The 20,124-nt window shown below is 59.8% G+C and overlaps 1 protein-coding gene across 2 annotated transcripts; it reads left to right on the top strand.

Moving 5' to 3' along the window:
- Positions 1-3,585: 3,585 nt before the first annotated feature.
- On the top strand, positions 3,586-13,702 carry PDCD1 (programmed cell death 1). Of its 2 annotated transcripts, none has more exons than XM_047774038.1 (5): positions 3,586-3,725; positions 10,606-10,965; positions 11,366-11,527; positions 12,315-12,349; positions 12,584-13,702. In XM_047774038.1, the coding sequence occupies exons 1-5, from the start codon at positions 3,650-3,652 to the stop codon at positions 12,812-12,814; spliced, it is 864 nt and encodes a 287-aa protein (XP_047629994.1). In that variant the 5' UTR covers positions 3,586-3,649; the 3' UTR covers positions 12,815-13,702. The 2 variants fall into 2 exon arrangements, with proteins under 2 accessions (XP_047629994.1, XP_047629993.1); XM_047774037.1 differs by having other exon boundaries at positions 12,581-13,702.
- The last annotated feature ends 6,422 nt before the right edge of the window (positions 13,703-20,124 follow it).

The following is a 20,124-nucleotide window of genomic DNA, read 5'->3' as shown; positions in this document are numbered from 1 at the left end:
CCCCTGGGCCCCCAACTTAACAGGCAATCCAACTACCTTTATTCTGGTGTTTGGTGAAAATATTCTGTCCATTTTTTGCACTCGGTTCTCCAGTTGGGCAGACGCATTGGGCGCCCTTTAACTTCTGGGAAATGCTTCAAAAACAGGACAGAGCAGACGGGTTTTATTTGCAAGCACTATTAACCGTTCCCTGTTCCAACCTCAGAGGAGCTGTGACCCTGCCCCTCCGAGGCTGTGGGGCGTCACCCTCAGTCCGGGTCTGGAGTCTGCTGACACCCGCAGCCCCTCCGAGGCGGTTTCGTGATGGTCCTGCTGCTTCCTGTTGTCCCGCGAACGGAAATGCCCTCTGACTCTGGCGGTTGCCTCGGGAGAGCTCGTGGACCCTCTGTCCTCGGATCCCCTGCACTGTGTGCCTGTCACCTGGGGCCACCTAGGGAACTCTAGAGCCCCTCTTCCCAGCCAGGGGGGTGGGGACCCGCGAGAGCCAGGCCCGCTGCAGGGAGGTGTCGGCCGCCTGGCCCTGAACCTCTGGCCGCCTGCTTCCTTCACCACAGCCCCTGGGCCCCTGGGCTTTGTTCCGCTGGGGCGGCAGGAAGCGGACAGAAGGAAGGCAGCCAGATGGGGGGGTGGGGGTGGGAGTGGGGGGCGGGGGAGGAGTGCCAGCGCCAGAGCACAGCCAGGGCGCCAGGACAGGGGTTGCTCCCTCGGCCCCAAGCATGGGCCTCGCCCATTAGAACCACGCGAACTGGATGGGCCCAGGGAGGGGGGGCAAGGGGGGCTCAGCGCAGAAGTGCCCAAGTGTGCTTACTCGCCACCAAGCCCTCGGGCATGTCCCTGGGATGGGGCTGAGAGCCGGCCACAGGCCACTGCCTGCCACCCCGCTGTGCACTTTGTGGAGACAAAAGTGTGTGATGGAGGATGGCCGGTGAGTGCGTGTGAGAACCAGAGGGACAGGCCGTGGTTCCAAGAGGCATCGTGTGGGCGGTCCCATGGTGACTGACCTCGCGCCATCCCAGCCTGCAGGACACAGGGGCCGCACGCGGCCACACTGTACAGCACTAAGCACATGTGTGAGTGAGCTAAAGCCAGCCTCCCACCCATGTCAGCGTCCGGGGGGGACTCTCCGACAGCAACTGTGAAAAACATTCTCTGAGAGACGCTGGGCCCAGGCACAGGGCACCGCTGTCCTCGCGCCTGCGGGAAACGCATCCCTCCTCCCTGGAGACCCCAGGAACGGGGGTCCTGTGTTGGCTCTGAGACCCCGGCCCAGCACCTGGTCAAATGAGAGGGTCATACGGGGTGGGGTGCGGGAAGGACAGCCCTGGCTGTGACCCCAGCTGGAATCTCCCAAATCTGAAGGGGTGAAGCCAGGATGCAGGGCAGAGGGGACTGGCCAGCCAGCAAGGGACGCGGGAAGAAGACAGATGGAGCCCTGACCTTTCAGCCCCCGCTGCAACCAGGGAGCCTGTTCTGCCCCCAATGAAGGATGGGGGACAGTGCATGTGAGGGGAACAGTGGGTGTGTGGTGGGACACTGTTGTTGTGGGGACACTGGGTGTGTGGTGGGGACACTGTTGTGGTGGGGACACTGGGTGTGTGGTGGGGACACTGTGTGTGGTGGGACAGTCTGTGTTTGGGTGAGAGGAGTGTTTGGGGGACAGAGCGCCGCTGGGCAGTGGGGACCTGCCCTGAGCAGACAGCACCCAGAGGCCCTGGGACTCCGCCCCTTCCGTCACTTGTCTGAGCCCCTCCCCCAGCTCTGAGCTGGTTCTGCCCATCCCAGGGTGGGCTCCAGGCACCTCCAGGCCCTGGGTTCCCCTCCCCTGCCTCACAGTCTCTCTGCCCTCCATCGCCCCCAGGTCCCCTGTGCCAACCCCGACCTGCCCAGGGCCAAGCCCCCTTCAGCCTCCTGAGCCTGGAACCCCAGCCCAAGGGCGTTGTGGGAGGGAGGGAAAATCAGGAGGGAGGAGGGAAGGGAGGGGAGAGAGGAAGTGAGGGGAGAAGCGGGGGGATGGAGGAGGTGGGGGGCAGAAGGGTGCCCTGTCGCCTCTGCGGACCTGGCTGAGCTCTTGCAGAAAGAATCAGGGCGAGGCTGGTGAGGAGACCCCCCGGGGGGGCCAACAGCCGTTCCCCACCAGAGCCCGGGCAGAGCCTCAGGGCCCCCATGTGAGCGCCCGTGTGCCCCGCGGGGGTCGGGGGTCAGCAGTAGGTCTAGGGCTGGGCACCTGCAGCCCTTAAGCAACCTGACACACCTCCAGGGCATCAGCCCCCCCACCCCAGGAGGCCACTGTGGGTTTGCAGGAGACACCGTCCTCCAGAAGGGTCACTTGGTCCGGCCTCGGGCCACACTCTCCCAGACCAGCCTCCTGAACCCCAGGGCCCCTTGGCCCCGAGCCCCCGGAGCCCACCTGGCGGGCAGGACCCCCGCCTCCACGCCACGCCCGCGAGGCTGCGGCTCTGGGAGCGGCCCTTTGCTCTCAAGCTGAAGCCGCCTCCTCGCCACCTCGCCTGCAGGCATCATCTTTGATGCTCTTTTTCCACCGTTTCAGTTTTCTTTAATGTTTTGCCTTCACAGCGAACCCCGAGTGTCTCAGAGCCGGGGCTGCAGCGCCAGCTGTCAGGCGGTTTCTGTCTCTGTCATCTTAGCTGCTGAGACCTACGCATCACACCACTAATATCAGCAGTTTCATTTTTCCTGTTTTCCATTCATGTAACAAACTGCTTAGAGCAAAACGTGGTGATTCACGCCATGGGTCCCAGATGGCCGGGCCACGCGGCAGGCCAGGCCCCCCCCCCGCCCCCCGCCCGAGACTCCAGCCCCCGCCGCCAGAGGAGAATCAGGCCTGGGAGGCAAGGCCCCTCCACCCGCTACAGGCCGAGGCCGGCCCTGGAGGAGGTCAGGAAGCAGCTGACAGTGGAAAGGCCTGGAAACGCGGCCGCCCCCAGCCTGGGGCCTCCTGAGCTGTGACCCCAGAAGCCCCCAAAGGCACCGAGGTCCTTCAGCAGGGGGCCAGCAGGGCCAGGGCAAATGAGGACTCTGTGGGGGCAGGAGGCGCCCAGTGCCCCGGCTAGGACAAGAGCGGAAGGGTCTCAGGTGGCCCAGAGGAAACACCCCGAAACCAGGCCTTGGGGCTCAGACCCCTGCTGCCCCACTGTAAGCGGCAGTGCTTACCACTGACCCCTGCGTGCTGGGGGCACCGCAGGGGCGGGGGGGTGGGCAGCAGAGGCCTGGCCAGGCACTTGCCCAGCTCCCAGTAGCGTGGCCTCAGGGACATGAGTGCAAAGGGGGCAGGGAGATGGCTGGGGGACGGGAGGAGAGACACCCCTGCCACCCCTCCCAGCCGACCCCAGCCTGGGAGAGGGCCACCACAAATAAAGAGCCAGTGGGGGAGGGGCAGCCGACACCACCTCCTGGCATCTGCCTGTCTCTGACTCTCTCTCCTGTCTCTGTCTCTGTGCAGAGTATTTCTAGCTCTCCCTCCGCCCCCCCCCCCCCCCGTCTCCCTCCCTCCCCCCCCAGCTCCCCGCCCACGTGGAGGGGGGTGGCTTGGGGCGTGGCCCTCCCATCTGACCCGGGAGAGTTTCCTTTCCACCTGCACTGTGCACAGTGGAGGAGGCAGCGGCATGCCGGGCGGGCTGGTGCTCCGGGCATGGGGACCCCGCGGGCACTGTGGCCAATTGTCTGGGTCGTGCTACAGCTGCGCTGGTGGCCAGGATGGCTCCTAGGTACGTGGGTCAGGCTGGGTGGCACGGGGTCCGGGCTGGGGAAGGACCTCCCATTTTCAGTGCCCCACAAGTAGGACCCAGGCCCCCAAGGCCCAGCTCTGCCCCCCTCCCCAGTGCGCTGTGTGGCTTCAGGCAGGTGAATGTCCTCTCTAGGCTCCGGCTCCTCACCTGCCCACCTCACTTGACTACGAGTCCCTTCCTGGCCCTTCCCAGAGTGCCGAGGGACAGAGCGAGTCTGGGCCCCTCTCTGTGGGATGACAGGGCTGGGCTGCCGGCCCCAGACCTCAGCCCCACTTGTGTTTTCCTGGGATGGGTGCAGCCTCCCTCAGGACTGGTCGGTGCAGCACAGGCTGGGGACCCAGAGGCTGTTTCCGCCAGTGTCCAAAGCGAGACGTTTCTCTTTTTTTTCTTCTTCTTTCTTTTTTTTAACACTGCATCTGCGGCTTATGGAAATTTCTAGGCTAGGGTCAAATTGGAGCTTCAGCTGCTGGCCTAGACCACAGCCACAGCCACGAGGACAAGTCACGTTTGTGACCTACACCATGGCTTGCGGCAATGCCAGATCCTTAACCAGGGATCGAACCCGTGTCCTCACAGAGACAGCATTGGTCCTTAACCCACTGAGCCACATTTCCAGTAAAGACCGCCTGCGGCAGGCCCCACGTGAGGCTCTGGACCAGCCCCTTGGGCGCAGTGATAGTAGGACTGGGAGCCTCCATGGCAGCTTCTGTGAGGGGCCCTGGCCCAAGCCCCCAACCGGCTGTCCACCAGGAGGGCCCTGTGGCCGGCGGTCAAAGCCTGGTGGGCAGGGAGAGGTGCCCCTCTTGGCTGTCCTCACCTGCAGCCACCTCACCTGATACAACCAGGATGGGAACAATGGGGTGGGGGGGCCAGACCCAGGGCCCTTCCTCTGGACCTCCCTGTGCTGGCCTGGGAGGGCCGCGCATCCCGGGGTCCTGCGCCCAGAGGCCCCGGATGCCTCTGCCCGTCCCGGGCCTGGTCAGCCCAGGCGGGAGCGCCCTCGCTCTCCAGAAGGGCTGCGGGGGAGGGAGTGGGACGGACGAAGAGCTTGGGGTTAGTAGCTGCGAACTACGACACTTAGAGCAGCTAAGACTGAGGCCTGCCGTACAGCACAGGGGGCCCTGTCCAGTCCCCCGGGATAGACAGGATGGAAGGCAGTGTGACCAAGAGTGTATGTGTGACGGGTCGCTCTGCGGTACAGCAACCGTCGACAGGACTCAGTCAACTATACTCTAAAAAAAGCCCTGCAGGCTGCTCTCAGGATGGACCAGGACACTCGGGGCTGGGTCAACAGTCCAGGCGCCTGTGGCCAGAAGGTTCCCTGTGGCCAAGAGCCTTGGGGACCAAGGCGCAGCGTGGGTGCGGGGACGTGGAGTGTGTCGTCCGGGGGAGGAAGCGAGGCACGGGGCTGTGGCGTGAGGACCCCCCCACCCCGAGGTTGGGAAGGGGACCAGGGGCGCTGACTCTAATGACTCAGTTTCAGATGCCCCAGCGTGGGGCTCGGGAGGGACTTCCAAGCTTGGCGGGCCTCAGTTTCCCCGTCTTAGCGCAGGGCCCTCCGGCTGCTGGGGCCTCCGAGTCCACCGCCTCCCTGGTTACTCTGTGTTTGATCTGGGTCATTCCCTCCGTGGGCCCTCTGCACGCCCGCATGGGTTTCTGCACTTGGTGAGCAGCGGGCCCAGCCCTGTCCTGGTGAACAAGGCGTGAAGCAGACGGCCTGGAGTCTCTAGGGACGTCTGCCCTAGTGAGCTTTGTGACCTCTGGCAGGTCCACAGGTCCCTTGACCTCTCCAAGCAGTTTGGGTCATTGAATTCCCCGCAGTCCTGAGGCTGGAAGGTGGACCTCGATGTCGCACCTCCCAAGGCCGCGAGGGGGACGCTGCTCCCGGCCCCTCCCAGCACCAGGCGGCGGTGATGATGTTCGTGGTCCCGCCTGTGGACACATCGCCAGCCTCTGCTCCCTCCATGTCACACGGCGTTCTCCCGGGTGCGGGTCTGTCCACATGTCCCCTTCTCATAAGGACACGGTCACCCGAGTGGGGGGCCACCTGAGGGACCTCATCTCAACTCAGGCGTCCACAAAGACCCCGTTTCTAAGTATGATCACCTTCCGGGGCGCTGCTGAACTCAGGAATTGGGGGGGCCTGGGGCTGCCACGGCACTGTGCACAGTGCTAGGATTGGGGGTGGCCCCTTGAGCACGCATCACAGACTGTCTTCCTTGCCCGGAATGGTGGCTCTAAGGAAGCTCTGTGGTCCAGACACCCTGTGTCCCAGCCAGGCGTTGGCTGGACACTCCGGGCGGAGCCAAGTCAGGGACCGCTTGCGGCCTCCGGCTGCGCTGTGCCCGGCCTCCCCGCCTCAGGCAGCCCTCCTCTCTCCGGATTTGTTGGCCCTGGCATTCTTTTGTTTTTAATCAAATTTCAGTTTAATTTTAGATATGGAAAGCTTTAGAAATAGGACTTTTTTGAGCTATAAATGACGCATTGTATTAGTTTGAGGTATACAAGGTAGTAACTTTGTATCTATTCCAACGTGATCACCACAGTCCAGCAAATGTCATCACCATTTCCAGTTACACAACTTTTTTCTCTTTTTCCTTTTTAGCGCCGCACCCGCGGCATATGGAGGTTCCCAGGCTAGGGGTCCAATCGGAGCTACAGCGGCCGGCCACAGCCACAGCCACAGCCACAGCCTCAGCAACACCGGATCAGAGCCTTGTCTGTGACCTACACCACAGCTCACGGCAACACCGGATCCTTACTCCACTGAGCGAGGCCAGGGATTGAACCCACATCCTCACGGACACTGTGTCGGGTTCTTAACACGCTGAGCCACAATGGGAACTCCAGTTTTTTTCTTGTAATGAGAACTTTCAAGATCCACTCTCTTGGCTACTTTCAAATATTCAGACAGTTTTAACTACTGTCACCAGGCGATGCATCGCATCCCCAGGTCTTACTCATTTTAAACCTGGAAATTTTCTCCTTTTGACAACGTTCACTCATTTCCTCCACCCCAGTCTGTTCTCTTTATGGGAGCTCCGTTTTTGTTTTGTTCTATTTTGGTTTTTGGTTTTTTAGATTCCACACGTAAGTGAAATTGTATAGCATTGTCTTTCTTGGATTCGGTATGCACATGTCTAGGTCCGTCCACGTTGTCACCAATGGCAAGATTTCATTCTTTGTTAGAGCTGAGTAGTATTCCATTGTGTATATATACCCACCTTCTTTATCCATTCATCTGTCAATGGACACTTAGGTTTTTTCCATATCTTGGCAACTGTAAATACTCCTGCTATGACCATTAGGGTGTATCTATCTTTTAAATTGGTGCTTTCATTTTTTTCAGATAAATACCAAAAAGGGCAATTGCTAGATCATAAGGTAGTTCTATTTTCTCGTTTTTTAAGGAATCCTCATTCTCTTCTCCAAAGTCATAACGGCTGCACCAACTTAAATTCCCACCAACAGCGCCAGAGGGTTCCCGTCCCTCCACACCCGCTCCACCACTGCTCTCGCTAGTCTTTTTGGCCACAGCCTTTCTGACAGGTGTGAGGTGATACTGTGGTTCTGATTTGCATTTCCCTGATGATGACACGTGCTAGGCATCTTTTCATGTGGCTGCTGACATCTACATCCTCTTTGGAAAAACGTCTCTTCGTGTCCTCTGCCCATTTTAATCGGATTGTTTGGCTTTTTTCCATTAAGTTGTAAGAGTTTCGTATACACCTTGGATATTAACCCCTATTAGACACATGATTTGCAAATTTCTTCTCCCACTCAGTGGGCTGCCTTTTCACGCTTTGATGGTGACCTTTGCTGTGCAGGAGCTTTTCCAGTTTCACGTGGTCCCACTTGTCCATTTTTGTGTTTGTTGCTGGCGCTGACATTCCTGAAGGATCCAAGTCAGATGTGCGAGCACCTCCCCCCAGGGCATGTCTGACGCTGCTTCCTGGGAGGTCGCAGATGTGTTGGCCATTTGGGGCACCTGTTGGGGGCCCCACGACAGGGTCGTTCCCTCTAGGTCCATGGCAGAGAGGAGAGGTGTTCTTTTCCCTTTGGGGCAAATGCGGAACCCAGCATTCCCCTGGGCAGCGCTTTCAGCATCATTGCTGGGTCTTGTCTAAATCAGGGTTAGGTGGAATTTACGCACTGTGCCCCATGGGAGCCAGGTTGGTGCCACAAAGTTCAGTCCCCAGGGCCTCTCCCTCTGACCCCACCGTGCAGGCAACTATCTCCTCAACCCACTCCCCAAACAGGAAAAAGGGCTGGGGACCCCCATTGACCTTCCACCATTAGGTAAATAGACTACATTTAAAATGTCAATGACACAAACAATATAACAAAAGATTCAGGGAGTTCCCGTCGTGGCGCAGTGGTTAATGAATCTGACTAGGAACCATGAGGTTGCGGGTTCGATCCCTGCCCTTGCTCAGTGGGTTAACGATCCGGCGTTGCCGTGAGCTGTGGTGTAGGTCGCAGACGCGGCTCGGATCCCGCGTTGCTGTGGCTCTGGCATAGGCTGGCAGCTACAGCTCCGATTCGACCCCTAGCCTGGGAACCTCCACATGCCGCGGGAGCAGCCCAAGAAATGGCAAAAAGACAAAAAAGAAAAAAGAAAAGAAAGAAAAGATTCAGAGAGAAAGTGAGAACCCAGCCCTGGACCTGGGATGAGGCTGCGTCAGCACACCTCATGGACCATGGCTGCGTCCCGTGAATTGCAGAACCCCAGGTCCATCTGGTTGTCCCACCTGCTCCCAGGAGGCAGAGCCTGGGGCCCACCTGGCATCATCTGCCCTGGAGGTCCCCCCGCCCTTTGCTCCCTTGCTCTGTCTCCCCGAGATGCTTCTGGACTCTCCTTCTGAGGAGCCCATCTTTCTCCATCTGTGGATCCTCTGAGCACCTGTGAGGTCACCCTGGTGGCCCTGCCGCCTGAGAGCCAGGTAGCCTTTGGCTTTGGGGGGTGGTGCTCCCTGGTCAGAGCTGGCTCCAGAGTGGCCACCTCCCACACTGCCCCACAGACATTACCCTTGACCTGGGTCTCAGGCTGGTCCCATGGAAGCTGCATCCAGCCCCTGCCCCGACCACAATGTGGCACCCAGGGGGATAGGACTGTGCGGGGTCAGGGGTCTGAGGGGCAGTCGGGACCATGGGGACCAGGGGGAGCAGGGACTCGAGGGCCACTGGAAGGAACCTGAGTCGCCATGCCAGGGAAGCCATGTCGAGACCTCAGCAGAGGGGCCAGGCCAGAGACCCCAACGAGAGACTCAGATGGTCACAGATCCAGGTGGGGGCGGGGCAAGGGGCTGATGAGGGTCTGAACCGAAGACAAGCAGGGTCCCCCCCTCAACACAGGGCGAGGACAGGGCTCCAGGGCCCTTCAGCAAATGCCTATGCAGGGGCCTCTGTGCAGGAAGGGGGTTCTGTGTACCTCATGGCTTCAGGAGCTCCTGGGCGGAGGGGGCCCACTTGAGGCCTTGGCAGGTGGGACCTGGTGGTGGCGTGAGCATGGGAGGGGTGGGAGGCTGTCTGGGGGGCCCCACCAGACTGGGGGTTCCTGGGGCATCTGGGGTGTCCTTGGCCTCCAGTCCCCTGGTGATGGGTGGTGGCAGGGCTGGCCTGGGGGAGCCTGGGTTCTCAGGGCTGGTGCACCAGTGCCACCGCACGACTCCCACCACGTGTGCGTCACCTCGTCCGTTAGGCACATAACACATTGTCTAACCAGACGGGCGCCCTGTGAATGATGCGCAAGGGAGACGGGCGCCAGGACCGCTGAGCGAAGCCCCGGTGTGCCAGGCCGGTCGGGGTGGTTTGGGGACCCAGTTTCAGATAAGAAAAGCTGCTGGCATTTGCAGAGTGAGCAGACACGGGCTTCTTGGGGCATTGGCCTTGCTGGGAGGGGAGGACCCCGCCACAAAAGCCAGCCCCCAGGCCTCCTCGGCCTCACATGTCCCTCCTCGCCAGCTCCGCAAAGAGCTGCCCCCACACACACAGGGGCCGGGGAACCCCCACCACCGCCACCAAGGCTTGGGCCACAGGGCAGGGGCTGAGGGGAGCTGGCTGCAAGAGGCAGGTCTAGACGGGGCAGCCGCAGACCTGAACTTCCTCCCTCTGAACCGCAGGCTCCACAGGGAAATCAGGGGCAGCGGCTCAACTTCCAGCTGTGAGCAGGCCGCAGGGGCCCACGCCCACATGTGGATCCCATAGCGTTGCCAACCAACACGTCCGCCTGACCCCATGGGGGTGCCCCTGGCTGTCTCCCGGCCGGGACTCAGTGCGTGTGATTTTTGCGGGTGTGTGAGCCTGAGTGCGTGTGTCAGCGAGGCAGGCCCCTGCACGTGGTGGGGCACCCTCATCTGGGGACCTGCAGGCAGATGAGGTCAATGGGCCTCCATTTCTGTCCATCAGGGGCGATGGCCCAGCTGGCCTCTGAGCCCCGGTCCTCAGAGTCTTGGCAGCAGACACGGAGGGTCTCACGCTGCCCAGTCAGCATGCCCACGGGGGGTCCTGTTCTGAGCTTGTTCTGAGATGGAGCCTGCCCCCGGGGTTGGGGGGTCTCCGTGGAACACCCCCACCAGCCCAGCCCAGCCTCCAGGTCACCCTCCCCTTCCACCAGCACACAGCAGGCAGGACCTGGGATGATGGGGCTCGGGGCACAGGGGTCAGGCCTGGGAACGGTCAAGTGGGATCAGCGTGGGACAAGGTGAAGGTCCTTACAATGAGAGCCTGGGCGGCAGAGCAGCCCGCGGACCGGCCCTGAAAGCCCCGTCCCTGGGGCCGTGCAAGGAGAAGCACAGATCAGGTGAGTGGTCCCCATGCTCCTTCCCCACGGCTCACTGCTTCTCTCTCGGCCTCTCAGATGCCCCCAGCAGGCCCAGGGGCCCCCTCACCCTCTCCCCGGCCCAGCTCACGGTGCCCGAGGGGGCCAATGCCACGTTCACCTGCAGCTTCCCCAGCGAGCCCAAGCACTTCATCCTCAACTGGTACCGCTTGAGCCCCAGCAACCAGACGGACAAGCTGGCCGCCTTCTCCGAGGACGGCAGCCAGCCAGGCCGGGACCCACGCTTCCACGTCACGCCGCTGCCCAACGGACGAGACTTCCACATGAGTGTGGTGGCCACCAGGCGCAATGACAGTGGCACCTACTTCTGTGGGGCCATCTACCTTCCCCCCAAGACACAGATCAACGAGAGCCATCAGGCAAAGCTCACAGTGACAGGTGTGGGTGTGGGAGACCTAAGGGCAGGGTTGGGTCCCGGAGGGAGGGGGTGAGCCCCCCAAGGTCAGGGGAGTGCAGGGATGGGTCCCCAAGGGCAGGGTCTGGGCAACCAGCAGGAGCAGCCTTGGCCACAGGGGTGGGGTCGGGGGTTGCCAGGCTCCATTCCAGGGCCCCATCCCATGCCCAGGACCACAGTGACCTATGGCCCCAGCCCTCCGTGACTGGAAGCACCCCCAGACCCACGTGTCCTTGAGGGAGAAGCAGGCGGCAGGTGTCTCCCACGATGAGTTTGTGCCAGGGAGCTCCGCCTCAGTGCAGCCTGGAGAGACTGGTCCTGCAGGACTTGGAGAGGCCAGGGCAGGGGTCCCAGCTCTGAGTCTCTGTCCCTTTGCCCCTGCAGAGAGAGTCCTGGAGCTGCCCACAGAGCACCCCAGCTGCCCGCCCAGGCCCGAAGGCCACTTAGAGGGCCAGGTCCTGGTCATCACCAGCGTCCTGCTGGGGCTCCTGCTGCTGCTGCTGCTGGCCTGGAGCTTGGCCGCCTTCTTCCTCTGGGCCCCTCGAGGTAATGCCTGCTGTTCCCACTGCTGCAGCCAGGCAGAAGCCCAGGCCCCGCCCACAGCCTCCCTCCCCTATTCCTACCTGCTCCATCCCCTCCCCACAGGGCCTGGGGTCCCCTCAACGACCCTCCCCAGCGCCTGCTCCCCCTGGGGGAGGGGCTGGGGAAGGCAGCCCAGCAGGCTGAGCCACCTCAGGCTGTAGGACACCGCAGGCTGTTCTAACCACTGGACACCTGAGGCAACAGCCACAGCCACCACAGGCTTGGGGGGGCCTGCTCTGCCCTGACCGCCTAGGAGCTGCTGCGGACACCCCCCCAACACACACACAGGCAACCTGACCACAGACGGCCCGGCACTGGTCCTCACTGGTGGCCTGCCAGCCTCCCTGAGCAGAGAGGGGTGCCCACACTGACCGCCAGTTCTTAACCCACAGCAGCCCAGCCCCTGTCGCGGGGGGGGGGGGGGAGGTCATGGCTCCAGTGAATCCCGTGTGCCCCCCTCAAGTCTTTCTGTCGTGTGCCCTGGGTGGGGTTCACTGATTATGCACCTGCTGTGTGCACTGCATCTGCCGGGTGCTGGGCACCGGACAGTGGGCTCCGCCGCATGAGAGGACTGGAAGCCAGGCGGACCCCTGCCGCCAAGACCCAGACAAGCCAGATCCTCAGGAGGCACGCTGGGGGCGGGGGTCCTGGTGCCCTTCCTAGGACCCGGGCCGGGTGGAGGGACCCCCAGGACCCCATCCCCATGGCTGAGGGGCCCCTGGGTCTCCCTGACACGTGTGCTTCTCCACAGGTGACCGTGCCCACCAGACCGAGAACCAGCCTCGGGTGAGTGTCCTCGGATCTTCGGGTATCTCGCTGGGGGGGGGGGGGGCGGCAGGGCCCGTGGGCGTGGCCACTCTGCCTGTGGGCGGGGCCACTGGGGCGGTCTCAGAGCATCCACGCCCCTCACCCCACAGCTCTGCATCCGGGTGGGGGGGCCGGGCCCGCCCTCCCTGAACCTGCGTGTGCGCACGTGCCAGCCACGCGGAAGCCAATGACATGTTCCTCTCTCCCAAGAAGGAGGGCGCCTCTTCTGGGCTTGTATTCACTGTGGACTATGGGGAGCTGGACTTCCAATGGCGAGAGAAGACCCCGGTGCCCTCCGCTGCCTGTGTCTCGGAACAGACCGAATACGCCACCATCGTCTTCCCAGAGAGGCCGGGCTCCCCAGGCCGCAGGGCCTCAGCAGACAGCCCGCAAGGGCCCTGGCCTCCGAAGACGGAGGATGGACACAGCTCTTGGCCCCTCTGACCGGTTCCCTCGGCTGGCCCGAGGCCTGCGGACCCTGCGCCGGGAGCCGGGGTTGGACACACTCCCTGAGGATCACCCTGGGGGAGGGAGGAGCAGTGGGGCCGCCCAGGGGTCGAGCCCTGTCCAAGGCTGACTACCCCCTGAACGGCTCTCCTTTTAACGCTTGCAGGACTTGGGGGCAGGAGTGTCACTCTCCCTATGGGCAAGGGGGAAAGGGCTCACCCAGGATGCCAGGCCCAGTCCTGGCTGAGCTGGGCAGAGCTGCTCTCCTTCACGCGCCCTCCCTCCAGGCAGGCAGGGGGCAGGCAGGTGGGGGCCACTTGTGGCTGTCAGACTCCGAGAGCTGCCATGGTGCCCACTGTCTCCCCGGGGAACTGGTGCCTGGACATGGGGCTCAGGGGCCCGGTGGGAGGCTGCCTTGGACCCAGCACACAGCTGGGGGGAACAGGGCGGGAGGAGAGAGGCACAAGGTCGGGGGTTCAGGGAGGAGGGGCTCGTGCTAATGCCCAGGCCTGGAAGAGAGGTCCTGGCAGCCATGGGGCCACCTCTGCACTCCCCTCCCCCCTCTCGTGTGCCCAGGCCCATCATATAGCCTGGAAGAGGAGGCGGGATTGGAGTCAGACTGCCCATGTGTCCCCCATGTGGCCACACTTCTCCTGATGCCCATTCAAGGTGCTACTTAAAGGGGCCTCAGCCAGGCTCCCTCCAGGGTGCTGGGGCAGTGCAGGAGTCCCCTCGGCAGTGCACCCTCCGCGGTCCTGCCCCTGCCCCCACCTGCATACCACATGTCTTCCGGGGCAACGTGGGACTCAGGGGCACCTGTCCCACCTAGGGGTCTGCGAACTTCCCTGTTGTTATATTGTAATTAAAGAGTGACAAAAGCTCTAAGAAAGGCCTGAATCATGTGGTGGGGTTGCGGGGAGCAGGGAGGGAGGCCCGCCCTAGGCTGCAGTCACTGGCCTGAAGAGGGAGGACCCTGAGCCCACCCGGCCCCTCTCCCAGACCCTCTGACGCCTGTCTTCTCTGTCCTCCCCCCTCACACCCACAGCCTGTGGCATGAAATCCCTCCGACTTTAGGGGGCCCTTGGCATCACCCTCAGAAGCCCTTTCCAAGTTCTGTGCCACTAGACCCCCCCTGCCCCTCAGTCCCCCGTCCCTCAGCCTGGCACAGGATGTCCCGCCCAAGCGGCTGTGCCTGTGTGTCCTGCTCCAGCCCCGTATGTCCCCCATCCCAGGCTGGGGGCAAGGCCAGGGAAATAAGAGGGCTGCCCAGGCTGTGAATGCACGGGTTCCAGGCTGCTGGGGTGCATAGCCTCTGTTGGGGAAACCCAGTCCCTTCCACATGCAAAGGGGATGAACTTCAGTCCCCTAGGGGACATACAGCACCAGCACTTGAGGTCCTCGGCTTTGTCCCTAACTGCCATGGCAGACTCCCCCAGATTCACCCCCCGCCCAGAGAGCCTCATCCCAGCCAGCAGGTGCCAGGAGCCCAGCTGTCCCCACCAGCTCCCCAGAACTCTGAGCCCACGCCCTCTGCCTGCTGCCCTAGAGACTGTCCTGGAGACTCTGGCAAAGGCAGAATCCCCAGATCCCCCCTACTCCGGAGGGAACACTGCCTGGGAAGCTGGCAGACATAGGATTTGCTTGCCTGGACAACCCAGGAGGTTCTGTGGGAAACGTGCTACAGCAACAAGAAAGCCCAGTCCAGTAGCAGCTATAAAATTAACACCCAGAAATAAATGGCTTTCAAACATCTGACGATAAGTGATAGAGAATGTTCCGTCTACGACAGCAGCAGAAAAGATAGCATGGCCAGGGCGGAACGTAATGAGAAAAGCACAAGCCCGCGGAAGGAAAGCCGAGCACAGGCGTGGCCTGTTGTTCTGGGGAGGGTGAGAACCACTGAGACACGTCAGTTCTTCTTCATTTACAAGCCTAGCGTGATCCCAATAAACGCCCACATTTCTGCAACTGTAACGTTCATATGGAAAAAAAAAAAAAAAGGCAAATAAGAGCCAGGAAAACCAAGAAAAGAAAGTGAAAGAAGAGCAGCTTTATCAGATTTAATACTCTTTGTAATTCAAACAGTGGCAGTAGCACAGGGAAAGGCGGGAATCCAGGGAGAAGGGAGACTTAACAGGTGGTTCCAAGACTGCCGACACAGGGAACCGTGGAGACGCCCTCCCAACACTGGCTCACCCGAGGTGCCACTGAAGCAAAGATGGGGACATTCAACTGTGAAAACTGGGGAAAACCCAGTGGCAGAGCAGAAAAAAAAAAAAAATCATCGCAAGCAAACTGGGGGAAAATATTTGCAAATAGTTACAAAGCTCTAAAAACTGGGGAGATTAAGCTCAGAGGCACAACGGAAGAGTGAGCCAAGGTGACAGGCTGTCCACACATGCTCCGTCCTGTATTGTGTGTACGCGTATACACACATAGCCCTAAACAGGGGGAGGATGTGTGATCAGACTCAAAAGAAGGAGAATGAGGGCCATCGCAGTGCCTAGCCACCGGTCGCTCAGAGGCTCCACGGCGAGCAAGCGGGAGGGGTTGGGGGCCGGGCTCTGGGTTGTGGCGTGGGGAGAGCGGGAGTCAGAGGTAGCCTTTGCCCTCACTCCGAACCCACCCGCGCAACACCTCCCGGGTGACTGGCCAGGACGGAAGGCACGTGGGTGCGCTGTGCCGACCTGCGGGGCTGACGTGGGAGGCCGGGGCTCCGGGCGAACCGGCTCCCGGGGCGCACTCGGCCGTGTCCGGCGGGGCGAGCGCAGGAGGGCGGGAGACCCGCGCTGCCCCCGAGCCACGGCCGGGATGAGGTCCCCTCAAAAGCCAAGGGAGCCATCTGAGCATCCAAGATGCCAACACTGACAGTAAAAACCGAATGGAGTCACCCGCTGTGAGCCAGTTTCACAGGGCGCGAGTTCATACTGAGACTGGAAACGAACCCAGCGAGACGAGAGAGCGGGCAGCGCGGGGAGGAAGCGGCCTCGGCGCGCGGGCTGCAGTGCCGTCCGCGCAGGCAGCCGCGGCGCAGATAAGAAGTGAGAAAGAGAGCGCCGCTCAGCACTTCGCAGCCGCCTTCCCGTAAGAACGCGGCCCCTGCCGCCTGCACCACTCACTTTTTCCGTTCGCCTGCGCTGCCCCAGCCGCAGGTTCGCGGCCCGGCTGCGCCCTCCCCCACCCCCGCCCACGCCCGCTCCAGCCGGGTCCGTCCCTTGGCGCCACGTTGTTGTGCATCTCCCGGCCTTGGCTTAGGGGGCGGGGGCGGGGGAGGCTGCCGGGTCTCAGGGCGCAGCTGGGTCTCAGGGCGCCCACAGGCTCCGGCCCCAGCCCGGCAGCCCCTCTGCCCAGCAGGACACCCCCTCGGGCCACCGGCGCCCTCCCTGACCCGTGTGCAGTGCTGGGGGCTCTGGACACCTCTGCGTAGGAGCCCAAGGCCCCACAGGGTCGGGGGATGGGTGGCACTGTGGCCACCGCGTCCTGGCAGGAGAAGGACAAGGTCTCATAGGGAGGCTGCCCTTCTGGTCAGGGAAGCAGGGCTGCTGCGCCCACCCGCAGCCCAAATGGGCAGGTGGCCTGGAGTGGACGGTGCCTCCGTTGGTCTGGCGAGGTGCCTGAGTGTTTGGAGACTTCAGAATGTGGGGATCCTCCGAAGGGCCAGCAAGTGGGGCAGGGGACCCTTCCTGGGCCTCCACCCAGTCGGTCGTGCTCCCCCACCCGCCGAGGGGGCCTGTGTCTGTGGCTCCTGCGTCATCAACTTGGGCGGACAGGGGTGGGGGCTGCCCACGGGCCTCACCTCCTGTGGTTTGGGCTCCCGGGCTCGCTGCTCCTCAGCAGCCGCTCTGGGAGCACTTGAGTGGAAAGATGTGTCACCTCCCCACCGCCCTGTGACTCCAGCTGTTATCTGAGGGTCAGAAGGTGCCTACCCATCCAGGCTAGTCTGCCCTGAGGGGCACCAGCCGCTGGTGGCCTGCCCAGTAGGCACAGAGCCACACCCCAGCCTCCCCCAGCCCCTCTGGCTCCTCCCAGCCAGGGGTCCCAGGGGGCCACAGCTGCCCCAGACTCCGCTGCTGTTGGCACTTGGGGCAAAATGGAGCTGGCCTGAGGGCCCCTGCCCCAGGCACCGCTGTACCAGCCACCTGCTGTGGCAAAATCCATGACTGTTTTCTGTTTCTGTGTTTTTATCTCAGTCTGAACTCCAATAAATTCTCCAAAAATTATTCGTTGTGATCGCTGTACAACTATAAATATAATAAAATTCATTGAGTAAAAAAAATTCTATTACCTAGCCATTTAAAACATTAACTAATTTTTAATTAATTAATTTAAATTAGTAATTAATTAAACATTAATTTTTTTAAATTCTGTCCACTCCTGTTCAAGGCAGCATTATTCACAGCAACCCCAAGCTGGAAGCAACCCAAGTGTCTATCAGCTGACAACTGGATAAACAGAATGTAGCCCCTTCAAGCAACAGTACATCATTCAGCCTGAGAAAGACAGGAACTTCTGAGACACACTGCACCGCGGACAAGCCCTGAGGATGTTACACTCAGTTGAATCAGCCACACGGAAGGAGGGGTGCTCTTACCCACACGCGGTGCTTAGAGCAGTGAAATTATGAAGCCAGCACAGGGAATGCAGGCCACCAAGGGCAGGGACAAGGGGAAGGGGACTCTTGATTGCTTAATGGGGCCAGGGCCTCAGTTTGGAAAGGTGAAAAAAGTCTGGGGGCTGGGAGGTGGAGACTGGTCCATTGCCAGGACTGTGACAAGTCCAAGGCTGGAGACCCAGGCGGCACAGCTGCTGCAGCTGGATCTGAGCCTTGGGAGGGAGGCAGCCTTTTCCAGGGGGAGCTCAGGCTTTGCTCAAGGCACCCAGCTGGCTGGATGAGGCCCCCACGTCCTGGAGGATAATCGGCTTTACTCAAAGTCTGTGGACTTCGATGCTAATCTCATCTAAAAATACCTTCACAGAAGCATCTAGACTGACATTTGAGCAAATCTGGGTACTGTGGCACAGCCAAGGTGACAAGTGAAATTAACTGCCACAGCACCGAAAGGTCCCAGTAAGCTGGGCAGACGAGACAGGGCCTGAGGCTGCCTCCCGCCCATCCCTCAGGCAGGACCGTCCACACCAGGGCCAGGGACTGAGACGGAAACCACTGCTGCGCCAGGCCAGACCAAATCACGCTCCACAGGGACCTCTGGGCCCTCCCCTCTGCCACTGGCTCCCACTACTGCTGCCAGGCGGTGTCAAGGGCCTCCCAGCTTCCACCTTCTTGGTCACTGGCGAGGCTGGTGGCATTTTCCCCAGCCCACTGGGTATCCTCAAGATTAGAAAAATGTTGCCATCCGCTTTCTTCTCTTACTTTTAGAGTTTCTATGGCTATTCTTTTAATTAATAGACTTTTTAAAAGAGGTTTTAGTTTCACGGAAAAATGCGCAGAAAGTCAGAGCATTCCCACACATGCGCTCCCTGCCCTGGCAGCTCCCACTCGTGGGGGCTGTTGATGGACCAGTACTGGCCTATTGTTAGTAACTAAACTCCAGAGTTCCCATCAGGGTTCAGCCTTGGTTGAACTTTCCCTGGTTTTGGACCAGTGGATAATGCCATGTACCCGCCTTTATAAGGTCACACAGAGAGGCGTCACTGCCCTCAGGTTCTCTGTGCCCCACTGCCCAGCCATCCCCTTTGCCGACCCCTGACCCCTGACCACAGGGCCTCTCATTGTCCCCGTAGTTCTGCCCCTTCCAGACTGTCATCGAGTTGGAATCACACAGTCCGAGGCCTGTCCCAACGGGCTTCTCTCACCAACATGCCCTTAAGGTTCCCTCTGTATCTTTCTGTGGCTGGGTAGCTCACTCTTTCTAGCTCTGAATAAGGTTTATGCAGTGTTGGCATAACTAACTTTGAAATCTTGTCTAATTTCCATTACGGCTTCTCTCTCTCTCTCTCTTTTTTTTTTTTTTTTTTTTTGGCTAAGGCCACACTTGTGGCACATGGAGGTTCCCAGGCTAAGGGTAGAAACGGAGCTGTAGCCGCCAGCCTACACCGCAGGTACAGCAACGCAGGATCTGAGACATGTCTGCCACCTACACCACAGCTCAGGGCAACACTGGATCCTTAACCCACTAAGCAAGGCCAGGGATTGAACCCACATCCTCATGGATCCTAGTCGGGTTTGTTAACCACTGAGCCCCAAAGGGAACTCCTATAACTTCTCTGAACTATGAGAAATACAGAATTCTGTTTCTTAATTTTCAAACCTATGAAGATTTTAAATTTTCTTTTGTTTTTCTGTCTAGCTCAATCCATTGTGATTTCCAGTCCTTTGAAATCTGTGGAGTCTTGACTTAATGGTCCAACAAGCTGTCGATTTTATATCTGAGTGTATTTGAAAGACTGTGTGCTCTGTGGTTATTTGGGGGCAGTATTCTAACCTGTCAGTTAAGTAGAGTTTGGGGCAAGGTGGCCAAATCTTCCACGTCTTCCTGATTTTATTTTTATGTCCATGCTCTTTCAGTTCCTGTAAGACTGGTACCCAAACCTTTCTGCTATACTCGAGGGTCAGTTGACCCCAATAGATCTGTTCATTTTCATTTCTTTTTTTCTTTTTTCTTTTTTCTTTCTTTTTTTTTTTTTTTGCCTGTGTCCCCAGCAGTATACAGAAGTTCCCAGGCCAGGGATCAAACAAGTGGCACAGCAGTGACCCAAGCCACTGTAGTGACAATGCCAGATCCTTAACCCACAGAGACACCAGGGAACTCTGTTGTTTCATATTTTTGAAGCATAATACTTGATACATACAAATTCTAAATGGTGATAATTTTCTGTCGAATCAAGTTTTTATCATTTGAAATGTCTCCTTTTATCACTCCTGGTATTTTGGGCTTAAGATCTTTGACTAATATAATCACACACACACACACACACACACACACACACACACACTGTCTTATGGTCTATTTTCCTGGTCTCTTTTTCCTCTGAAGTTTCCGCCTGTCTGTATCTTTGCGTCTTGTACATGAATACTGTCGGGGGAATACAGTTGGGTTTGGGGTGGGGGTTGCTACTTTGTGGGTTTTGCCAGCAAGGTCATTTTTGACTCTTCATTGGAATATTAAGTAATTTATGTTCGTGTAATTCTGACATGTGTGGGTTTCAGTCGGCGAGCTCAGAAGTTGCTTTCCATCTGTCTCACCAGTACTCTCTGTATGTTCTCTCTCATCCCTTTGCTTGTTTGAACTGGCTGTTTTCCGTTTCGTTTGTCACGTGTCCCGGGTGCGCTGGCGGCACTTCTGCCG

Source organism: Phacochoerus africanus, chromosome 3, assembly GCF_016906955.1.
Source record: "Phacochoerus africanus isolate WHEZ1 chromosome 3, ROS_Pafr_v1, whole genome shotgun sequence".
NCBI classification, from domain to species: domain Eukaryota; kingdom Metazoa; phylum Chordata; class Mammalia; order Artiodactyla; family Suidae; genus Phacochoerus; species Phacochoerus africanus.
The sequence above is the reverse complement of the archived record's forward strand: the minus strand, read 5'-3'. Positions and strand labels throughout refer to the sequence as shown.

What these genes read in the sequence shown, in the direction of transcription:
- PDCD1 (XM_047774037.1), top strand. Translation starts at nt 3,650, where the DNA reads ATGGGGACCCCGCGGGCACTGTGGCCAATTGTCTGGGTCGTGCTACAG. An exon ending in GGCAAAGCTCACAGTGACAG is followed by an intron (nt 10,966 to 11,365) that starts GTGTGGGTGTGG and finishes TTGCCCCTGCAG; the next exon opens with AGAGAGTCCTGGAGCTGCCC. An exon ending in CTTCCTCTGGGCCCCTCGAG is followed by an intron (nt 11,528 to 12,314) that starts GTAATGCCTGCT and finishes GCTTCTCCACAG; the next exon opens with GTGACCGTGCCCACCAGACC.